The 17,809-nt window shown below is 38.1% G+C and overlaps 1 protein-coding gene across 5 annotated transcripts in view; it reads left to right on the top strand.

Moving 5' to 3' along the window:
* USP32 (ubiquitin specific peptidase 32) overlaps positions 1 to 17,809 on the top strand; it is a 144,173-nt gene that overhangs the window by 99,804 nt on the left and 26,560 nt on the right. For 3 of the 5 annotated variants that reach the window (XM_026656510.1, XM_026656507.1, XM_026656511.1), the window contains exons 13-20: positions 2,179 to 2,371; positions 4,014 to 4,189; positions 5,028 to 5,168; positions 8,744 to 8,903; positions 11,379 to 11,533; positions 13,713 to 13,794; positions 16,302 to 16,376; positions 17,109 to 17,247. In XM_026656510.1, coding sequence (XP_026512295.1) covers positions 2,179 to 2,371; positions 4,014 to 4,189; positions 5,028 to 5,168; positions 8,744 to 8,903; positions 11,379 to 11,533; positions 13,713 to 13,794; positions 16,302 to 16,376; positions 17,109 to 17,247 — 1,121 coding nt within the window. The remainder of the gene's footprint in view (positions 1 to 2,178; positions 2,372 to 4,013; positions 4,190 to 5,027; positions 5,169 to 8,743; positions 8,904 to 11,378; positions 11,534 to 13,712; positions 13,795 to 16,301; positions 16,377 to 17,108; positions 17,248 to 17,809) is intronic. The other 2 variants (XM_026656509.1, XM_026656508.1) reach the window with 2 other exon arrangements.

Genomic DNA, 17,809 nt, shown 5'->3' with positions numbered 1-17,809 from the left:
GCTACCCCTCTGATACTTAATTACAGTTGTTGTTCATACATGACGAGTTAGACAAATGTTGACTTAATGCACATTTTGGCTTGCTTGACACGCTGAGTAATTTGATCCTTTCTATAGTGTGATTTATTCAAAGGCATATAGGATTTCATACCTAATACCTTGCTTAACTCCAGCACTTGTGAGATTCTCTATACAACATAGAGGCTTACATGCATCTGTACTTTGCTGCCATGTAAAGAAAATATTAAAGAACTACACAGGACTCTACAGATACATACAGGAGGATTATGTCATGGGCACTGTTATTCAGTTGAACCTATTACTTTCTTATGCTCATTTGACTTTATTCAATGATGTTGCTATAAAACAAGCCAAGAATTCGGAAGTAAATCTTGTTCAGATGCAACTTTAAATGGGTCTCCTCCTTTTTCACTCTTGTTGCAGTAATGTCCATTGCATAAATTTTCTTTTTGTTGCAGATGTAAGGACATTCCATGGCCCTCTTAAGCTCTGATTATTTCCCATTGTTTCTTCTGCTTTCTAACCTCTGGAGATTTCCTCTTGTGGCTATTATTGTTCTAAACTGGATGGGACTCTTTTCAAACCTTGTCAATACCTTTTTCTTAAGTGGGTAGACGTGTTGCTTTTGGATGACATGAGGTCTCCCCTTCACCTTGCCACAGTGGTGAGCCAGATTGCCTTTTCAGTGCTGTTTCTCCAAAGAGCGAGACAAGGAATCCAACCTTCATGTCATTCGTGCACTGAAAAGATATATATCTGAGCCACCAGGCATGACCGTTCTATTTCAAAGTCTTTTCCTAGTGCTTGGTGTTGAAACTTTTAGTGAAGCAGCATTTTGTAATGTCCATGGTTTTAGTTTTAGCCTAACTCTAATGCAGAGAAGTAAGGAATGAAGTTAAATTTTCCTGAGAATTTTCTTTAGTTGTCTAGGTTGGTAGGAGAGCATTTTGCACCTGGGGCTGAAGCGTAGTGAACTTAATTTTAATTCTCGGTAACCGTTTCAAAATATTAAGTCCATATTTTTTTTCTTGTAAACGATTGCTTTTTACCACAGAGTAGGGAAGTTGTACTAAAGGAAAATTTAACATACATTTAAACAACTCCACTTGCAGCCTTTCCAGAAATCTAAGTGAATCGTAAAGTGATTTGTATTGAACAAGTATCAGTTAAAATCTACAGTTAAATTAGTGTAGGCTCAAAGTGCATCCATTATAGAGCCATAAAACTATGGGCTTGTCCTAGTTTTCCATGGCTGCTAATTGAAACACTATGCCATAGTAACCTACTTTTTTCCTATCCAAATTTCTCCATTATGGTCTCAAAATAGTTCTAATTTGTTCCTTCACTGGTTGCTTTTTCCCAGCCTCTTGTGATATTAAAGTATAATTGAAATTATTAAAATCTCAACTGAACCTTCAAAATGGAAAACATCTAAAGACAGCAGTGGCTAGGAAGCTCACCTGAGATGGGGACGAGCTTGGATTCAAACAGAGTAGGAACTTGAACCTGCGTTTTCCACATCCCAGATGTCTCCTAATCCCTGAGCTATGGTCTATTCTTGGCTGGTCTCTCTTTTTTATGGAAAATTTTGAAATGTTTATGGTGCGTCCCAATGTGGAACAGGAAAATGTATTCATCTCGAAAACCTTGACAGGAAAAGAAAACCGTTTCCTGCCCAGCTGTAGGTGTGAGGAAAGTATGCATAACTCAGGCCATGCCTGCTCAGCCCAATGGACTTAGCTGTTCACTTTCAGAAGCCCTACATTTATTCCAAGCTCCCCAACCCCTCCAATAGAGACGACTTCTACAACCAATTATCAATTAGATCTTAAAAGGTTTATAGCAGATAACTGTAGCTACTTAAAACATGCCATTTCCAGATTCTTAGACTGAACAAAGCAGTCTTACCTGTTTTATAGTTGTCTGTAACATGCATCAATATAGTATATAAATACTTATTCTGGTGATTTGGGTGGTGAATAGCTGTTATCCTCATGCTGTAGATGGGAAAATATCTTTTTATAGAACATTTTGAGATCCTTAAAAGTAATATTGGTACAATGTATGCTGGTGTATTAACTCTGTACATGAGTGATTTTAAATTTCCAGTTTTATGTTGGCCAATAGTTCACCTTTCTCTTTCTCTAACAATTATAGGATGCTAACCCTGTTGTGATAGAACCTTCATCTGTCTTGAGTGGAGGTAAGAATTCACTCATAGCTGCTGCAATCCATACTTCAGAACAGATAGAAGACAAAACAGGAGGTCTAAATTACTTCTCTGTCACAGAAGAAAAGTTTTCAGATAATATTTCTACTGCATCAGAAGCCTCAGAGACTACTAGCAGCAGTAAGCATAAAATCTTGTTCCCATAGAGGTTTAATCTAGGATGAGTCTCGAGTGATCTGAGTATTATATGGATTCCTCCAGACTAAAAAGGTAGCAAGATTGAAGTTAAAAAAATGAGCTAGGTTTGGACTGTTGGTGTAATCGTGCATTTGAGTCTATTTGGCAGGTAAAAGAGGACAGGATTACTTAAACAACACATTTCTCCCTATATGCTATTAATTATGCTCAACATTGTTTTCATCATCATCCCATCATGGTAATTTTCCAAAATATTTTTTTCCGTTTCCCATAAAGTTCTGTCTGTCGTCATGCAATGATCTGCCCTCAGATCACTTTCCCTGTGAAGGGGAAAGGAGCAGAAAAAGACTCAGGGGCATTAAAAATATAGGACAATGTATATCTTAATTTTAGGTTCTGTAGCAACTGAAATAATTGGTTACAAAAATTCCTGTAGCAATATCATAAAAATATGTCTCCCCGCTAAAGTAAAAATCTCCAGAGTTAGGATAAGCCTGTGTCTAGCTTGAACAAAATCTTTTCAGGCTAGTGCGACCTTGTGCCAGCTCCCAAGCCAAACTCACTCTTTAAAAGCCCGGGCAAGCTGTATACCTCAAGTCCTTCCCCACTACTTAACTCCAGCCAATCAAACAATCACTCAAAGTGATGCTCTACTCTTACTTTTTTAGGGACCATCTCAGAGTAACCTATTGTCCTCTCCTTTCTCCCCACTTCAGTGTTACCAATCCAGCTGCAGAAAAAATTGTGCCATCTTGTTGGTAGCAAAATCTTGACAGAATTTGAGACTCAATCATAGAATATCAGGGTTGGAAGGGACCTCAGGAGATCTAGTCCAGCCCCCCTGCTCAAAGCAGGACAAATCCCCAGACAGTTTTTATTTTATTTTTTTTAAACCCCAGTTCCCTAAATGGCCCCCTCAAGGATTGAACTCACAACCTTGGGTTTAGCAGGCCAATGCTCAAACCAGATTTTCTTTCTTGAAAGCTAACTGAATTTTATTTGGTATTCAAGAATAGGATGGTTACATATACTGTATTCTCTGGACCAGAACAACCTACCTTTTTCCTCATGCTGGAGCCACCCACAGCTGTATGTTTCACAGTTAATAAAGCCAACTGCTTGCTTGTGATTGTGAGCCCAGAAGCCAGGCCTCATTTCTGTATTGCATTATTCAGCCAATAGGTGGTTCTGTATAAATACAGGCACTTGCCTTGTCCGGGGCCATGAATGTAACGGCATTACTGTGCATGTCTCTGTCCCTGTTACTCTTTATGCACAAGGATAAATTGTGATACACAGATATCAGTTACCATACACACAACTAGGTAACAGCATACCAACTGCCGGCTACTGTGCCCAGAAATTGGTATTTGTATGCCCAAATATTAATTTGGGAATACAGTTATCTTACACTCAAGTCCCTATTTTCAGATACAGATGCATGTTTTGTGCTCTGTTATCTGGATCCATTTATATATTTTTGGTGCAATTCAAGTACTATTTGAGGGAAACTTTTCCCACAATCTTACCACAGAAGTTTATCCTTATTTTCTAATTGACGTGCTCATGTTTATGGGATATAACTTAAACTAAAATTGAGACACATTACTCATTTCTTCTACAGGTTTTCTTTACTCTAGCACTCCAGCAGCCGATATGTGTTTTGCTAGGCAGCATAACACTTCGGACAATAATAATCAGTGTTTGCTTGGATCCAGTGGAAATATATTGCTACAACTTACTCCACAAAGACCAGGAGCTATTGATAACCAACCACTAGTAACACAAGAACCAGTGAAGGTGAGTGTGACTGACCTATGGAAATTCAGGAAGATGTTTTATAAATCTTTATCTCAATTTTCTAGCTGTAAAAATTTAATTTATTATTTAGATAATTAGGCAACAGGACAAAACTAGCACTCAATTATCGTTTAATTTCTAGCTTAATGTTGCTTGGCACAATTTTGTTAGCCACAGAACAAAAAATTTAGTATTGTCTACTATTTGCCGTGTAGTAATCCGTGTTCTGACTTTTACTACAGAAATTATTTTGCTTTTTATTTAAAGGGCCACTGTGAAATAGTTTCCAGGAGGGAAAAGGTGCAACTGTGTTTAAGTGGCTTTCCAAAATATAGTAAAACAGGTGGAAATGTTTTCATAAAAATAACCTTTTAAAAATTATATTGAAAACACTTTTGTATTTAAACATGTCCTTGCACCATTATCAACCCAAATGTAACGCTGTTGTACTTGTGCACATGAACCAGAAAGTAAAGTTGAGTATAAATTGAAAATTAAACTGACCAGCCTAGTTTCACTGTTCAAGTTGAGTGAAATGCAAACAGTTAACAGTATAAATGTTGAAACATAAATAATAATAACCTGATGGTAGTAGTAAAAAAATTGGGGGGAAATAGGAATTTTTATCTTGTCCCTTTTAGAGAAGTATTTAATAGTAAAAATGAAACATAATTGATACATTAAATACTTTCTTCCAGTATGAAAAACAGGTGGTAATTGCCACTTGCTAGCATATTTAAATAATTAAAACATGTTCTAGTATTCATGAGCTGAAATCTTTGCAGCTGTGGGCTATTTTCTCAATTTAAGACCTGCCACTACCCTTTTTTGTTTAAAGGCTGCATCATTAACACTGGAAGGCGGACGATTAAAACGATCTCCACATCTGATTGAAGGGAGGGATTATAAAATGGTACCAGAACCAGTATGGAGAGCCCTTTACCACTGGTATGGGGCAAACCTGGCATTACCTAGACCAGTAAGTAATGAATATAGTCACTGTTTATTTGGGACAGACTCTGAAGTCATGTATGCTAACAATCCTTTCTGTGCCTAAACATTCACTTATTGATCTACCCCTCTGGAGCAAGTCTCACCATGTTCATTGGTTAAAAAAAGGTTTCAGAGTTAATCTGAAGTGTTATTCCCTCTAGATTTTCTCTGCATTTCAACTTTGCTTCTGTCAGCCAATCTATGGCTATAATTATCTTTCCATAAGTTATTTCAAGGGGAGGTGAAATGGGAGATGGGTGTAAGCTGTTCTCACTCCAAAGGCTCTACCTACCTTCTCTACAGTGATCCATGTTGTCTACAGTTAGATCTCCTGGGGATGTTTTATATTGCTGCAGCACCCAAAAAATCCTAATTGGAGTTAGGAGGCCCCACTGTGGTATGCACTGTAAGATGCTTGGGAACACATGGCCCCTGCCTTGAAGAGTTTGTGATCCTTGTTAGCCAGCTGATGCAATCATGCGGTTCTTGTCAACAGTGACACAGCAAATATACGTCATACCCCTGATTTTTTTTTGTTCCCATGAATGTTCACAATATTATGCAACGTGAAAATCTGAATGTCAGGTTTTATATGAAATCTAATTAAAATTAAGAATAAACCACCTATTTTTTAGATAGCACCTGCCCAAATTGCTACTGTTTTGTGTGTGTTAGAGTCTGATTCTAAATCCTCACTGGAGCCATTAGGTGCTGGTGCAATATAAATAATGCTTCATATTTTGAACAGATCCTGTACCCAGTGTTCACTATCAGCTCTTATGTTTCCTTTGTTCCATTTTAGCTGCTAACATTGTAGAAGTTGCTTTGTTCCATTAATGTTTATTCTTACTGAACAACAATTGCCTATTTATTTTAAATTAACAACCATTACAAATTTTACTTGTCTTAATTCTCCCTCTTCCTAATGTACAACCCCAGTCATTCTTCCATCAAGCCTGATAGCACAGCCGTTTCTCAGCAAAGACTTGATAGAGGAGGGCTGTAGTGAGCTTTCAGATTACTTAGGCAGTTTACCTTTACAAACATACTATCGTATGATTATTAAGAAGCATTATAAATGATTAAACCTAAGGTACTCTTTTTCCAGATGAAAACAACAAGATGTCTTTTATGAATTGGTGTCATGATGAATCAGTGCTCATGGAATTCTTATTGCATATGTTCACTTACTAACTTGCAGTAGAAAGCTTGTTACTTCGTAATGGGTCTCTTAATCAGCAACGTGCTCCTGTATCTGTTTTTTTAAATGCTTTCCAAATGTAATCTTGAACGGAGGAGAAAGTGAAGATGTGTTTGCAAATATCAGTGGCATTTACTATATTCAAACATGACCGTTGCTAAACAATTAAATTCTGCCTTGTATCTCAAGGTCACTTTTACTTTCAAATGTAGATAGGGACATAGGACTGGAAGGGACCTCCTGGGTCCTCAAATCCAGCTCCATGCTATCAAAAACTGCCTACCGTAGATAGAATGGAGTATAAGTGGATTATGTTGACTTCTCTTGTTATCCTACTGAGTGATTTCTTAGCAATAGCTACACAGCCAGAGTATTCAGAGCTATTCTGAAACAGAAGTGAATAATGAGGATATTTACTGTTAAAATATACAATTGTCTCCTTTAGCTACTGCACAGTAAATATATATATATATATGGCATTACAAAATGACTTTTAACAGCTCATACTGTTAGAGCTGTATTATGCAGTCTAACTGTGGCATACATGAATTATTAATCTGAATGTATCAAAAACTGATTAAAGCAAGATCAAGAGAAATTAAGCAAGATTTATTAATGTGAAGGAATTTGAAACTTTCTTTCAATTCTGTTGACATTGCAGGTTCCTTACAGTGATCTTTAAGTCACTTCTAGTCAGACATGTGGACTATACTAGATCAATTTAAGAGGAAGGGTTTCAAAGCCAAGTGCTCAACTGTCAGTGAAACTGAAGCTAAAAGCATTGGAAAGGGCATTGTGTTGCTGTAGTTCCTCTTTTTGTAAAAGACATAAAATTGACCTCATGACCCTGGAGTTAAAAGTTCCTTGGTGCTTTTGTGCAAGAGCAGAGATGTGAATCTGTCTCCCGCCCAAATTCCATGATTCTGTGAAGTCCACATCTAAAAATCTGCCCTCCCACTTTGGTTGGATACACGGTTTGTCACTACCGGTTCTGAACTCTTGTGTAAAATTGCTGTGCATTGCTTAACCAGTACTAGGTTTCGCCACAGATGACTGTATTTCGTGGGTGACATGAATCCTGTGCAGCCCTGGAGCCTTAAAATGACACCTGTCCTTCAAGAAGTTTTCTTTTATAGGAATTCAGTATTGCTCACCCTGCTGGTCAGATAGAATCTTATAATTCAAGGACTGTTTGTGTATAGTGTACAATTGATTTAGTAAACTTCATAGCGTTTGGGGGGCCATTTAGATGAAAGCAACTATGTACAATAATCCTCAGTATTTTAAATGTTTTGTTTCTGACCAGATTTTTAAACTGTTTTCTTTCGGGATGTTTTTTTAAATTCTCAGTCAGTGTTATGGCTTGTGAGAAGAGTTGGTTGTAGGAGTTTATACAATTGTCTGATGATCTATGATGGTAGCAGTTATTTTACAGTACAACCATATTGACTTCTATTGTCCTCCTCACACACGATCTCCATGGAAACAAACACCTCTTGTAGCTTAGAAAAGGCCTCAGCATTTTACACACAACGCAAACTAACATACTTGAGCATTTCACTGCAATGTTTGAAGAGACGTCTGTCACGGTTTCAGGGTAACTGCACCTGTACTCCCCTTCCGTGGTCGCTTGAGGGCACCCACTTAAAGGTTTCCAGCTCCCAACCATCACCTCTCTTGTGCAAAGACCCTCATCTCACTTCCTCCTGTCCAGGTGTTCTTTAAGGCTGCACAGTTCCCTGCCTACGCTGTGATATGCCCAGCAAGCCAGACTTTCTAAAAGGCCAGCATATGTGGTTTGCTCTCTCCAGAAGCTGTGATCAGTGTATTGCCTGCAGTTACAAGTTAACACATTGCTTCTAACCAAGCATGTTTATTCTTAAGTTGAAAACATATTAAAACAATAAAAGAACCTATACACATGCTAAAAAGCTTTAGCAGAGGTCACCCCCAACTCTAACCTCGGGCTGTGATTGGTGACAGTTCTTCAAAACCCACAACTGGATTTTTCAAGTTCATAACTTGTCTCAGATTCAGAACCAGAACCCAGGGTGGTCAGTTCAGCTGTTTCTTTGTATCGCTTGGGACGTTGATCTCATCTCTAGGAAACAGGTAATCAGCAGACAGTGACCCACTTCTCAGGGAGTAGCTTCCAAAGGCTGAGTTTTTGCATTAACCTCCCCAGGAAATTCACTGAAGACATATTGTCCCAAAAGTCCATTCTTGTCTGACACATTTTCAGTATGGTCCTTTGCTCTCCCAGGCCTCAGATCGCATCTGCCCCCTACAGAGGTTCATTTTAGACTTCCTGAAGACTCAGAAAGGAAGTCTCTGAAATTTTCTTTAAATGTCTTCACTAGGTGATCAAAAACAGCAAAACTGGCGTCGCTGAGCTAGAGTTATTTCCTCGCTATCTGCTCTTTCTGAGACAGCAACCTGCCACTCGAACGCAACAATCGAACATCTGGGTGAATATGGGTATGATGAGCCTGAGAATGTTTCCTCATCATTTACCTAGAGGTAACTTAAGAATGCAGCAAGAACACAACTGTGCAGTTTCTAAAAAGCGAGACCCAGGTCAATAGACGCTTGCTGCCACTGTGCTTATACATCTTCTAATCGATTATAAAGCAGAATAAAGTTTTACCAATCACTCAAAGAGCTTTTATCAAGATCTTGCGCAAAGGAGAGAGACTAAGGGCATTTTCAGTTTTTAAGTGAGTTCATTTGCGTAGTTATTAAACACATTTCAGATTGGTGATGTGAGAGTGGAAAATGAGCACTGCTTAAAACAAACAGCTGGGGAAGGCCATCTTATTTTCCTCATCTGCAGTCTGTGTAGTTATAGAATATTTATATCTGAATTTATTTTAGATAGGCCCCGAACATATAATACTACATTGTAATAAATCAGCACTGTTCATCCAGCTGCTGGTTCACACTTCATAGTGAACTATGACTGGTTCTGAGTTAACCAGGTAATTAGTCTCTAACACATATTTAACACTTGATAAGAAGTGATTGGGCAAGTGAAATGTGAAGTCTTCTACTTGATACAATTTGCAAACTCAGGCTACATTTGTGCAAGAGGATGGAAACACATACAGATGAGATTAGTGGAAAATCTAGATTTCTGCTAACACCCCATAATTACAATCTCTGTTCTCATTTTAAGATTACGCTGGTCCTCGACCCGAAACATGTAGCCTTCAGTTTCATAATATTTTACAGACAGGTTGAGAAGGCATTATAGAGGTCTGATTTTCAGTTATCAGATTTGTATACGCAATTGCATACCTAGCTACTACAGTTTGTGTCTGAGCAAATCTCCAGTGTTGGAATGCCGTGTGGCAGGAGATGCACAAATTGAGATTTGCATGCACATGTGTATTAGTGTATGTACAGATGCAAGCAGGACTGAGCACTGGAAATCAGAACCTGGAAGGACATTGACCTTTTAGTCAGTGTCTATTTAAAACTCATGCAGATGCTCGATTTTTTTCACTGCTTTGATAAATTCTGTAAAATATGGTAATATTACAATCCCAAAATTATTGTATAATTAGTGGCTGCCTACTTGATCAAGTTGCGCTATAGAAACCGCCTAGTACCCAAAAACATTTTTTACTGCTTAACTTTATATAATGAAAACTACTCTGTTTGGTACCTAAACATTTCTAATTCAAATACATCGATTCTTCTGATATGCCAAATTTAATCTTGATTTGGAATTATTTTGCTCTGCACTAATGATTTGTTCAATCAAATATTAATCTTTGAGTTTTTTTAAATATGCTTTCTTGCTGTAATCTTACAACTAATCCTCTCATCTTTAATTGCAGAAAATGCTTGTTTGTATTTTTTAAGAAATTATAGTCCTTTGCTTGGTATTTTAAGGTAAAACAGATACTTTGCTGATTTATAAAATGATTGTGATTTAGTTTTGCTCCTCAGTGCCATAGCATGTAGTGTCATTCCATATCATAATGCTATTCATTGGGTTCTTTTAATCTTTTGACAACTGAACTGTAACTCTACTGCTCCTTCAGTTTACTTAAAGTAATACAGCTGTTCAGTCAGGGTGTGCACTGAAGGAAAAACATTTTAATTTTAAACTGAAAAAGCCCCAGAAAAATAAAAAATGTTACATTGGACTCATTTTTTCAAACCCGATATTTCCAAGTATGTTATCCGAAGATGAGCTAGATATATTGAATACTGCAAATAATAACATTTTTGACTTGACAAAGTCAATTAGTTTTGCAGACATATCTGAGTGAATGTTGAGAACCTGTGTTGAATTTCTAGGCATCTTTCCAAAATGTGTTATGCAGCCCTTGTATGTTAGAGAGTAATCCAGTTCTGAAGCTTCCAGATTGATTTAATCTTCACAGATCAACATTCATCTCCATAGAAGAGTTGCAGTGAAGTGCTGCTTCCCAGAAGAGAACAGTGAAACTGATTTTTTTTCACATTTTTCCTTTACAAATAATATGCTTTCTAAGAGTAGGTTTCATGAAGGAATTTTTTTTTTTTAGTTTAATTAAAAAACAAAACAAAACATCTACCTCTTGCCTTTCGTATCTTGTCTTCTAAAGAAACAGATCAGATCAGTTTTGCTACTTCACAGTACGGTAGTAATTGTGTAGTATAGATTGTAAAAGTCTTGCCAGTGACAGCCACTCTAGAATGCTCTGCTATTAGCAAGCAGGGAGGGAGAGATTGCTGCTTATGGTAATTTTGGATGGAAGTTAGCAAAGTTCTACTGTGTGTTTTTTGTGTGGGAAGTTTCCCAAGGGTTAATATTTATTAAGATTGCAGTATGACCGATATTAACACCATAACATGAGTAGCTCTGTGTACTCCTTTTTCACCAAATGCATTTATTTGAATGTGTATATTGTAGAATAACCTTATTAAACGCATCTGCCTATTACTGTATGTACAGATGTGTGTTATGAACATCTTGGCCTTTTTCTTGTGATTGTGACACAGGGAATGTACCTTCTCCTAGTGCTCCTTTAAAACGAGTGTTGGCTTATACAGGCTGCTTTAGTCGGATGCAAACTATTAAAGAGATACATGAATATCTATCCCAGAGGCTACGTATAAAAGAGGAGGATATGCGGCTGTGGTTATACAATAGTGAGGTAACTTAACCTTTAAGGACTTTAAATGTTGTGTATATCTTCACTCTTCAGAAAACCACTAAACACACAAATTCAGAGATGCATGTGGTGTAGCTACTGTTTACACACTTCGGTCTGAAAATTTGGGCTAGAATGTTTGTGACACTAAAGACTTTGACCCACCACCTGCATGTTAGTTTTCATATGTGCTCCCAGCTGTGAAATTGGAATCTTGCGATTTGCTTGGTGAAGAATGTGGCAAATTTTTCTTTGTAAGACTGATGTTAATTTACATATATCCTAGTTTTCTTTCTGATGTAATTACAACTCAGCCCTCTTCTATTAAATTTTTAGAGCTAATTTGTAGCATCATAGCACCCACTATAAAGGTAAATTAAAAACGTTGTTTCCTTCAGATGTGGCCTGTTATGTGTAGGTTGTCTGTTTTGCATATGTCAGCCAGGAACCATTATTTCTTCGTGTTTGCATTTTAAATTATTTTAATATACAAATCATAATATACACGGGTGTCGATAGTAAAGTGAAATTAGTGCGTTGCAGAATGTTACTGTTAGAATATGTCAGTGAAGAATGAAAATAGTTGCTGCAATGAGGGAACATAGTTTGCCCTGATCTACAATGTCTGCAAATTTATTGTGACGATCATGTCAGTGGACTCAATTCTTCACAGCTGTGTCCAAACATACTGAAATTTTATAATGCAGAAAAGTCCACACTGGCCATTTGCACTAGAACTGCCTCCCCAAATGGACCTACCATTACACACACTACAATGGCTTTCATAGTAGATGATGTTAGATATGGAGATCCTCATGTAGCTATATGCTTATGAGGAATAGAAGAAACCATGACAGTCACCATAAGAAATGCTGTCCCAGGAAATTAACAACTATGCTTAACGGTGTATACAGCATTTCTGCACTGATATTTATTATTCTGATTGGCGAGAACTACCTTCATTAGCTTTTGTGTAGTATTTATCCATTAACTTAAAACTGTGGAATAGGCAGAAGAATAGAATTGAGTCTTTGGCTAAAAGCGGCTGTTTGTCACTTGGTATCTCAAGTGAGTGTCTGAAAAAGGAATTATTTGGGGGCTTACTGCCTGTTGCCACATTTCACATAGGAATCAAGCCAACCCAAAATTTGGAGACTACTGTTGAAAAAGATGACTGCCTTTTTACTGAATAACATCCTAAATGTTTAATCTGTGTATGTGGCTTTTCTTCAGATTTTACTGGAAAAAATAAAAGCAGACCAAAACCAAATGTGCTTCATGCTGGTCCTATTTCGTAAATCACAGATAACTAGGGAAGATAAAAATGGAGGGGGAGTCAGAATTTAATAGACATTTAATAAACAGCATAATATAATGGCTCATATTCAAAAGAAAAAAGATTTTCGTGAATAAGAAACTGTATAAGTCAATGCTGCCATAGTGTATCCTTAGAATTTACCTATTTACTTGCACACCTATTTACTTGGGGAAAGCCGACAGGTGCTTGAGGGAAAGCCGACAAGTGCGGAGGAGCACGTGGTTCGGACATCCCTTAGGGGACGATTTATAAATGAATATTCCCTATGTCCTAATAAGGAGGAGAGGATGGAAGATGATAAAACTTCTGAGACCACATGTTGAAGTCAAATCAGCTCTAGGACGCCAGCAAATTAGTGAATAGTTAATCTAGGGGAAGATTTTGAAAAGTGCTGAAAGGATTTAGGAGCACTAGTCCCATTCATGGTCGATGATGTTCTCTTAAATCCCTTAAGCATTTGTGAAAAACTCACCTTTGATTGCAACTTGGAATTTGAAATAATTTACCTTAGCTAGATGTCTTCTTTTCCTGCTTTGCTGTTTCATAGACAATGTTGTTCTTGCCCATGTCTCTTAAAACCTACTCTTGATTATGAATTAGCTAGGGTTTCATCCAATATGCCACTATCCTCATTATAAGGAAAAAACATACATAGCTTTAAGTTTTATCTAAAAAAGCCAGTGGATACTTTTGGAGATGCAAGTAAGTAGCTCTGTTTAATTAATGTATACAAGTAGGGAGCTGGTAATCAACTTATATCCTGAAATAACTAATACTCTGAGTCCTGTTACTTTAAGATTAAAATTTAAAATAGCCTCCAAATTTTTTTAAAACGAGAAATAAACAGTAATTTTTTCTTTGCAGAACTATCTTACTCTTCTGGATGATGAGGATCATAAGTTAGAATACCTGAAAATCCAAGATGAGCAGCACTTAGTAATAGAAGGTATAAAAATGGATAATGGAGATTTATTAATTTCTGCATTAAGGTCAACAGATATATTTTAGACAAATATATAATTTTTCTATGTCAAACATATGCAGTGCTTTGGGAGCAAAACATATACATCCCTTATATAATAATTGGCTTACAAGGAAAATCTCAGGAACAGTCCACAATGCTTACAGTGCTAGTTAAGGGCAAAGCAGCCTCTCCAACACCACCACCTGAAAAAAACACACAAAAGCTTTTATTTACAAAGATTGTCACTCTGTGACACTTCAACATATTTAGAAAGCAGCAGATCATGAAAGAGCACTGCATGTTTCAGTCCCTAATGGGTTAGGTTTTAAACTTTTTGGTGCAGGCATCGTGTTGTCTTCTGTCTTTCAAAAGCACCTGGCACATTTTGGGTGTCAAGCTGTCTGGAGTGGCTCACAAACGTGTGTGCCAGTTTCAGGGCTGACTGTTACAAACCAAGGCACAAACCCCAAATTTTAGATTTCACCAACCAAGTATCAAGTTGCACTATAACAACCTTAATATGGAGTCACAGACCGTCTCCTTGGGCACTCTGGTCTAACTTGCCACCCAGATGCCTGCCATTGTGATAGATAGTCCCTTACACCAAAAATCACAACAATATTCCAGTTACACCCAGTCTCAACGGACCAGTCACTTACCCCAGGTCAGTTGTACCTTAGATCTCTCACAAAAGATTTTAACCAATCCTGTCGTAAACTAACTAAAGATTTATGAACTAGAGAAAAGAAATGAGTTATTTACAAGATTAAAGCAGGCAAACATACACACACAAATGAGTTACTGTCTTAGGTTTCAAAAGGTAATAGAAGCTACTGTAATGTGCAAGCTCTATATGTCCTTTAGGACTAACACAAGCTAAGCAGCTTGGGGAATCCCTTGCTTATGCTTAAAAATACTGCCTTCTCCAAGTTCCAACCAGCGTGTGATGACCATTGCTTTTTGACAGGGATTTTCATTCCCTTCCCCCAGATTTCAAGCTGTGATGCGATGAGTGTTTGTGCATGTCCCCGCTTCATGGGTGTGGGGAGAACAATCAACAAAGTCTTTTGTCCATTGATGTTCCACAATGGTTTGTCTGGTGTCTCTGATAGACCTTCTTTTGTTGGGCAGGAGATGACACCTCTTGTTATTAATTAGTATTTCACACTTGATAATGCTTCTGTCCTGTCGGAGTTTCCAGTTTCTTAGCAAACACTTTTATAGTTACAGAGCAAACACTTAAATATTACCTTATAACATGGGATACAAATACTATAAGTGAGATTAATGCATCCAATGACTCTCAAGCATTTCATAAAGTCCAAACACTAAACACATCTCTAAATCTAATTCCTGTTTTAACAATACTAACACACAGGTGAGCCAGGCTGGTTTCCAGCTATGCGTTTTCAATCTTTAATGAGGCCTAGGGGCATTGGCATGAGCTGGCACCTGGTCTGCCAGCATCACACTAACCACTACTGGAAACAACCGTTAAAAATGAGTGGGCCTTTGTCAATGGCAGAAATGCATATAGATTTGTGACCTTTCAGCTAATTTAATGCCAGACGTTTGAGCTTCCCCCTTAAATGTGGGAACAAATTAAGTACAAACTTAATCCACTCTCCCATTGGCCTCAAACCTTGCATTAGTACTGATTATAATGTCATAAAAATCTTTTTAAAAATAAACTTTTAAACAAAAATGATGATAGGGCTGTTGCACTGACAAAACCACATGTCTGGTGTTACACTCTGTGGATCTGTCTACAGTGCAGATAAAAACTCCAGGCTGGCCCGGCTCGTGGGGCTCAGGCAATGGGGCTGTTTCATTCCAGTGTAGACTTCCGAACTCGGGGACCCTCCCACCTCGCAGGGTCCTAGAGCTTGGCCTCCAGCCCAAGCCCGGAAGTCTACATCGTAATTAAACAGCCCCTGAGCCCAAGTCAGCTTGCACAGGCCAGCTGTGGGTGTCTAACTGCAGTGTAGACATACCCTCTGTGCACATGTTTAACTTACTGTTGGGTAAGAATGTGGAGTCTTGTGGCTTAAAATTTGATGAATACTTGATGACTAAGTGGCCAAATTAAATCTTGTTCTCACTTTGAGGCATGGTTTTATGTCATCATTTCCCCCTCATGCTGATATCTAAATACATTTGAATCTATTGTCCCTTTGTAATTAAAAGTTATCTTTCTGGTAAAGAGAAAGATATTGCATCTGGACCCATAATCAATCTATCTAGTTATCTGATGCCATGTACAATATTAAGTTAATAAATCCTGAAAATTGGCTTTTACAATAGGAAAGAAATCTCAAGATTACCAATGGTGTCTTTATTTATGGTTAGTAAAGTAAAAACAAAATGAAATAATAAACCAGTTTCTGCATTTTAATAAACAGTTGGAAATGAATGAAATCACTTTAACTACATGATCAGCTCTCTGGAGTAGGTAAAAATAAAACTTGTTTTACTGTGTTTCTTTCTAGTTCGAAACAAAGACATGAGCTGGCCAGAGGAGATGTCATTTATAGCAAACAGTAGTAAAATAGACAGACATAAAGGTAAGTGTTCAAGTGCAGTAACGCAATTATGATGGGGGGGGGGAAACTATAATATATTCTGTTTTGTGGAACCATTTTGTTTTTAACATAAAGATTGAAAATAGTGGTACAGACATGTTACAACTGTTCTACTTGTTTTGTTCTGTGTTGTAGCTTTAGCTCCTAAAAGTGTTGGGGTGTTGAATTCAGAGGTAATCAAGTCCTGCAACATTCAGCAAACTCTGAATACAGCTAATCTTGAAATTGGATTAAAAGTTTTTGGAAAATCAGTTGCTTCCTTTTCACCTCGTTTATAATATAAGACTTGCATATTTCTGTGTTTTACGGTTTTTTTAAGTTGAAGACGACTTCGGTATTATTGAACAAGAATAACACAACAAAAAATTGCAATGATATGATAATGCTACTGCAGAATAGGAAAATCATTTATTTACTGATGCAGAAACAACATGGATTACACTGATTACCAGTATCTTTTCCGTGGTTTATAATAGGGCCAATTCTAGCAAGTTGCCAGACACCCTCAATTTCTGTTGACTTCAATGAAAATTTAGGGCACTCAGTATCTCAGAAGTCTGTTGTCTTTACATTAACTGATATCTTGTAATACGGGGCAGGGTGAAGGAGGTTGTAATCTTCTAGTGAAATCTCACTGTAGATTAATTTTTCTTCTATTGTATTTCTTGTGTTTAAAATATATCATGTTAAATAACTGTACCTCTTTTCCCTCAGTTCCGACTGAAAAGGGTGCCACTGGATTAAGTAATCTGGGTAATACGTGTTTCATGAATTCTAGTATCCAGTGTGTTAGTAACACACAACCTCTAACACAGTATTTCATCTCAGGAAAACATCTTTATGAACTCAACAGGTAACGCTTATGTGAGACCTTTGGCATTTAAATGTGTTTTAACCTTTTAAAATTCTTTTTGCCTTCAAAAGTAGGCAGCATGACTGTCCTTTCAATCACAATGTTATAACCACTCAACTTCCCAACAGCCAGTTAGGGAGGGCAGGGGGTGGGTGGACCTGCCCCTCCTTGAGTTTTGTACAATATTGGGGTGAAGTTCCCAGCGGGAGGGAAAATGCTCCCCCTCCTTGCCCTGCTCCGCTTCTGTCTGCAGCTGCTGTGCTGCCCCTGCCGTGGAGCCCCCGCTGGCAGCGCTGCTGAGGCCTCCTGATCTGCCGCACAGAGCCGGGTGGGGGCTGATATCAATGTGTCCCCTTCCCCCTGCCATCATGTACCTGGGCGGGCGGAGCGCACTCCTTGCCCCAGCCCCTACCCTGCAGAGCTGCCCCCACTGTGCCAACTAGGGACTGAGCGCATGGCTGGCCCTGCAACAGCAAACTCTCCGCAGCAGCACACCCACACACAGCTCCTGCCTGTGCACACAGCCCCTAGCTACCCCCCTGCCTGCACACAGCCCCTAGCT

Source organism: Terrapene carolina, unplaced genomic scaffold, assembly GCF_002925995.2.
Source record: "Terrapene carolina triunguis isolate 2854851 unplaced genomic scaffold, T_m_triunguis-2.0 Scaffold231, whole genome shotgun sequence".
NCBI lineage: Eukaryota > Metazoa > Chordata > Testudines > Emydidae > Terrapene > Terrapene triunguis.
Note: the sequence above shows the minus strand (reverse complement) of the source record. Positions and strands in the feature narration are given on the sequence as shown.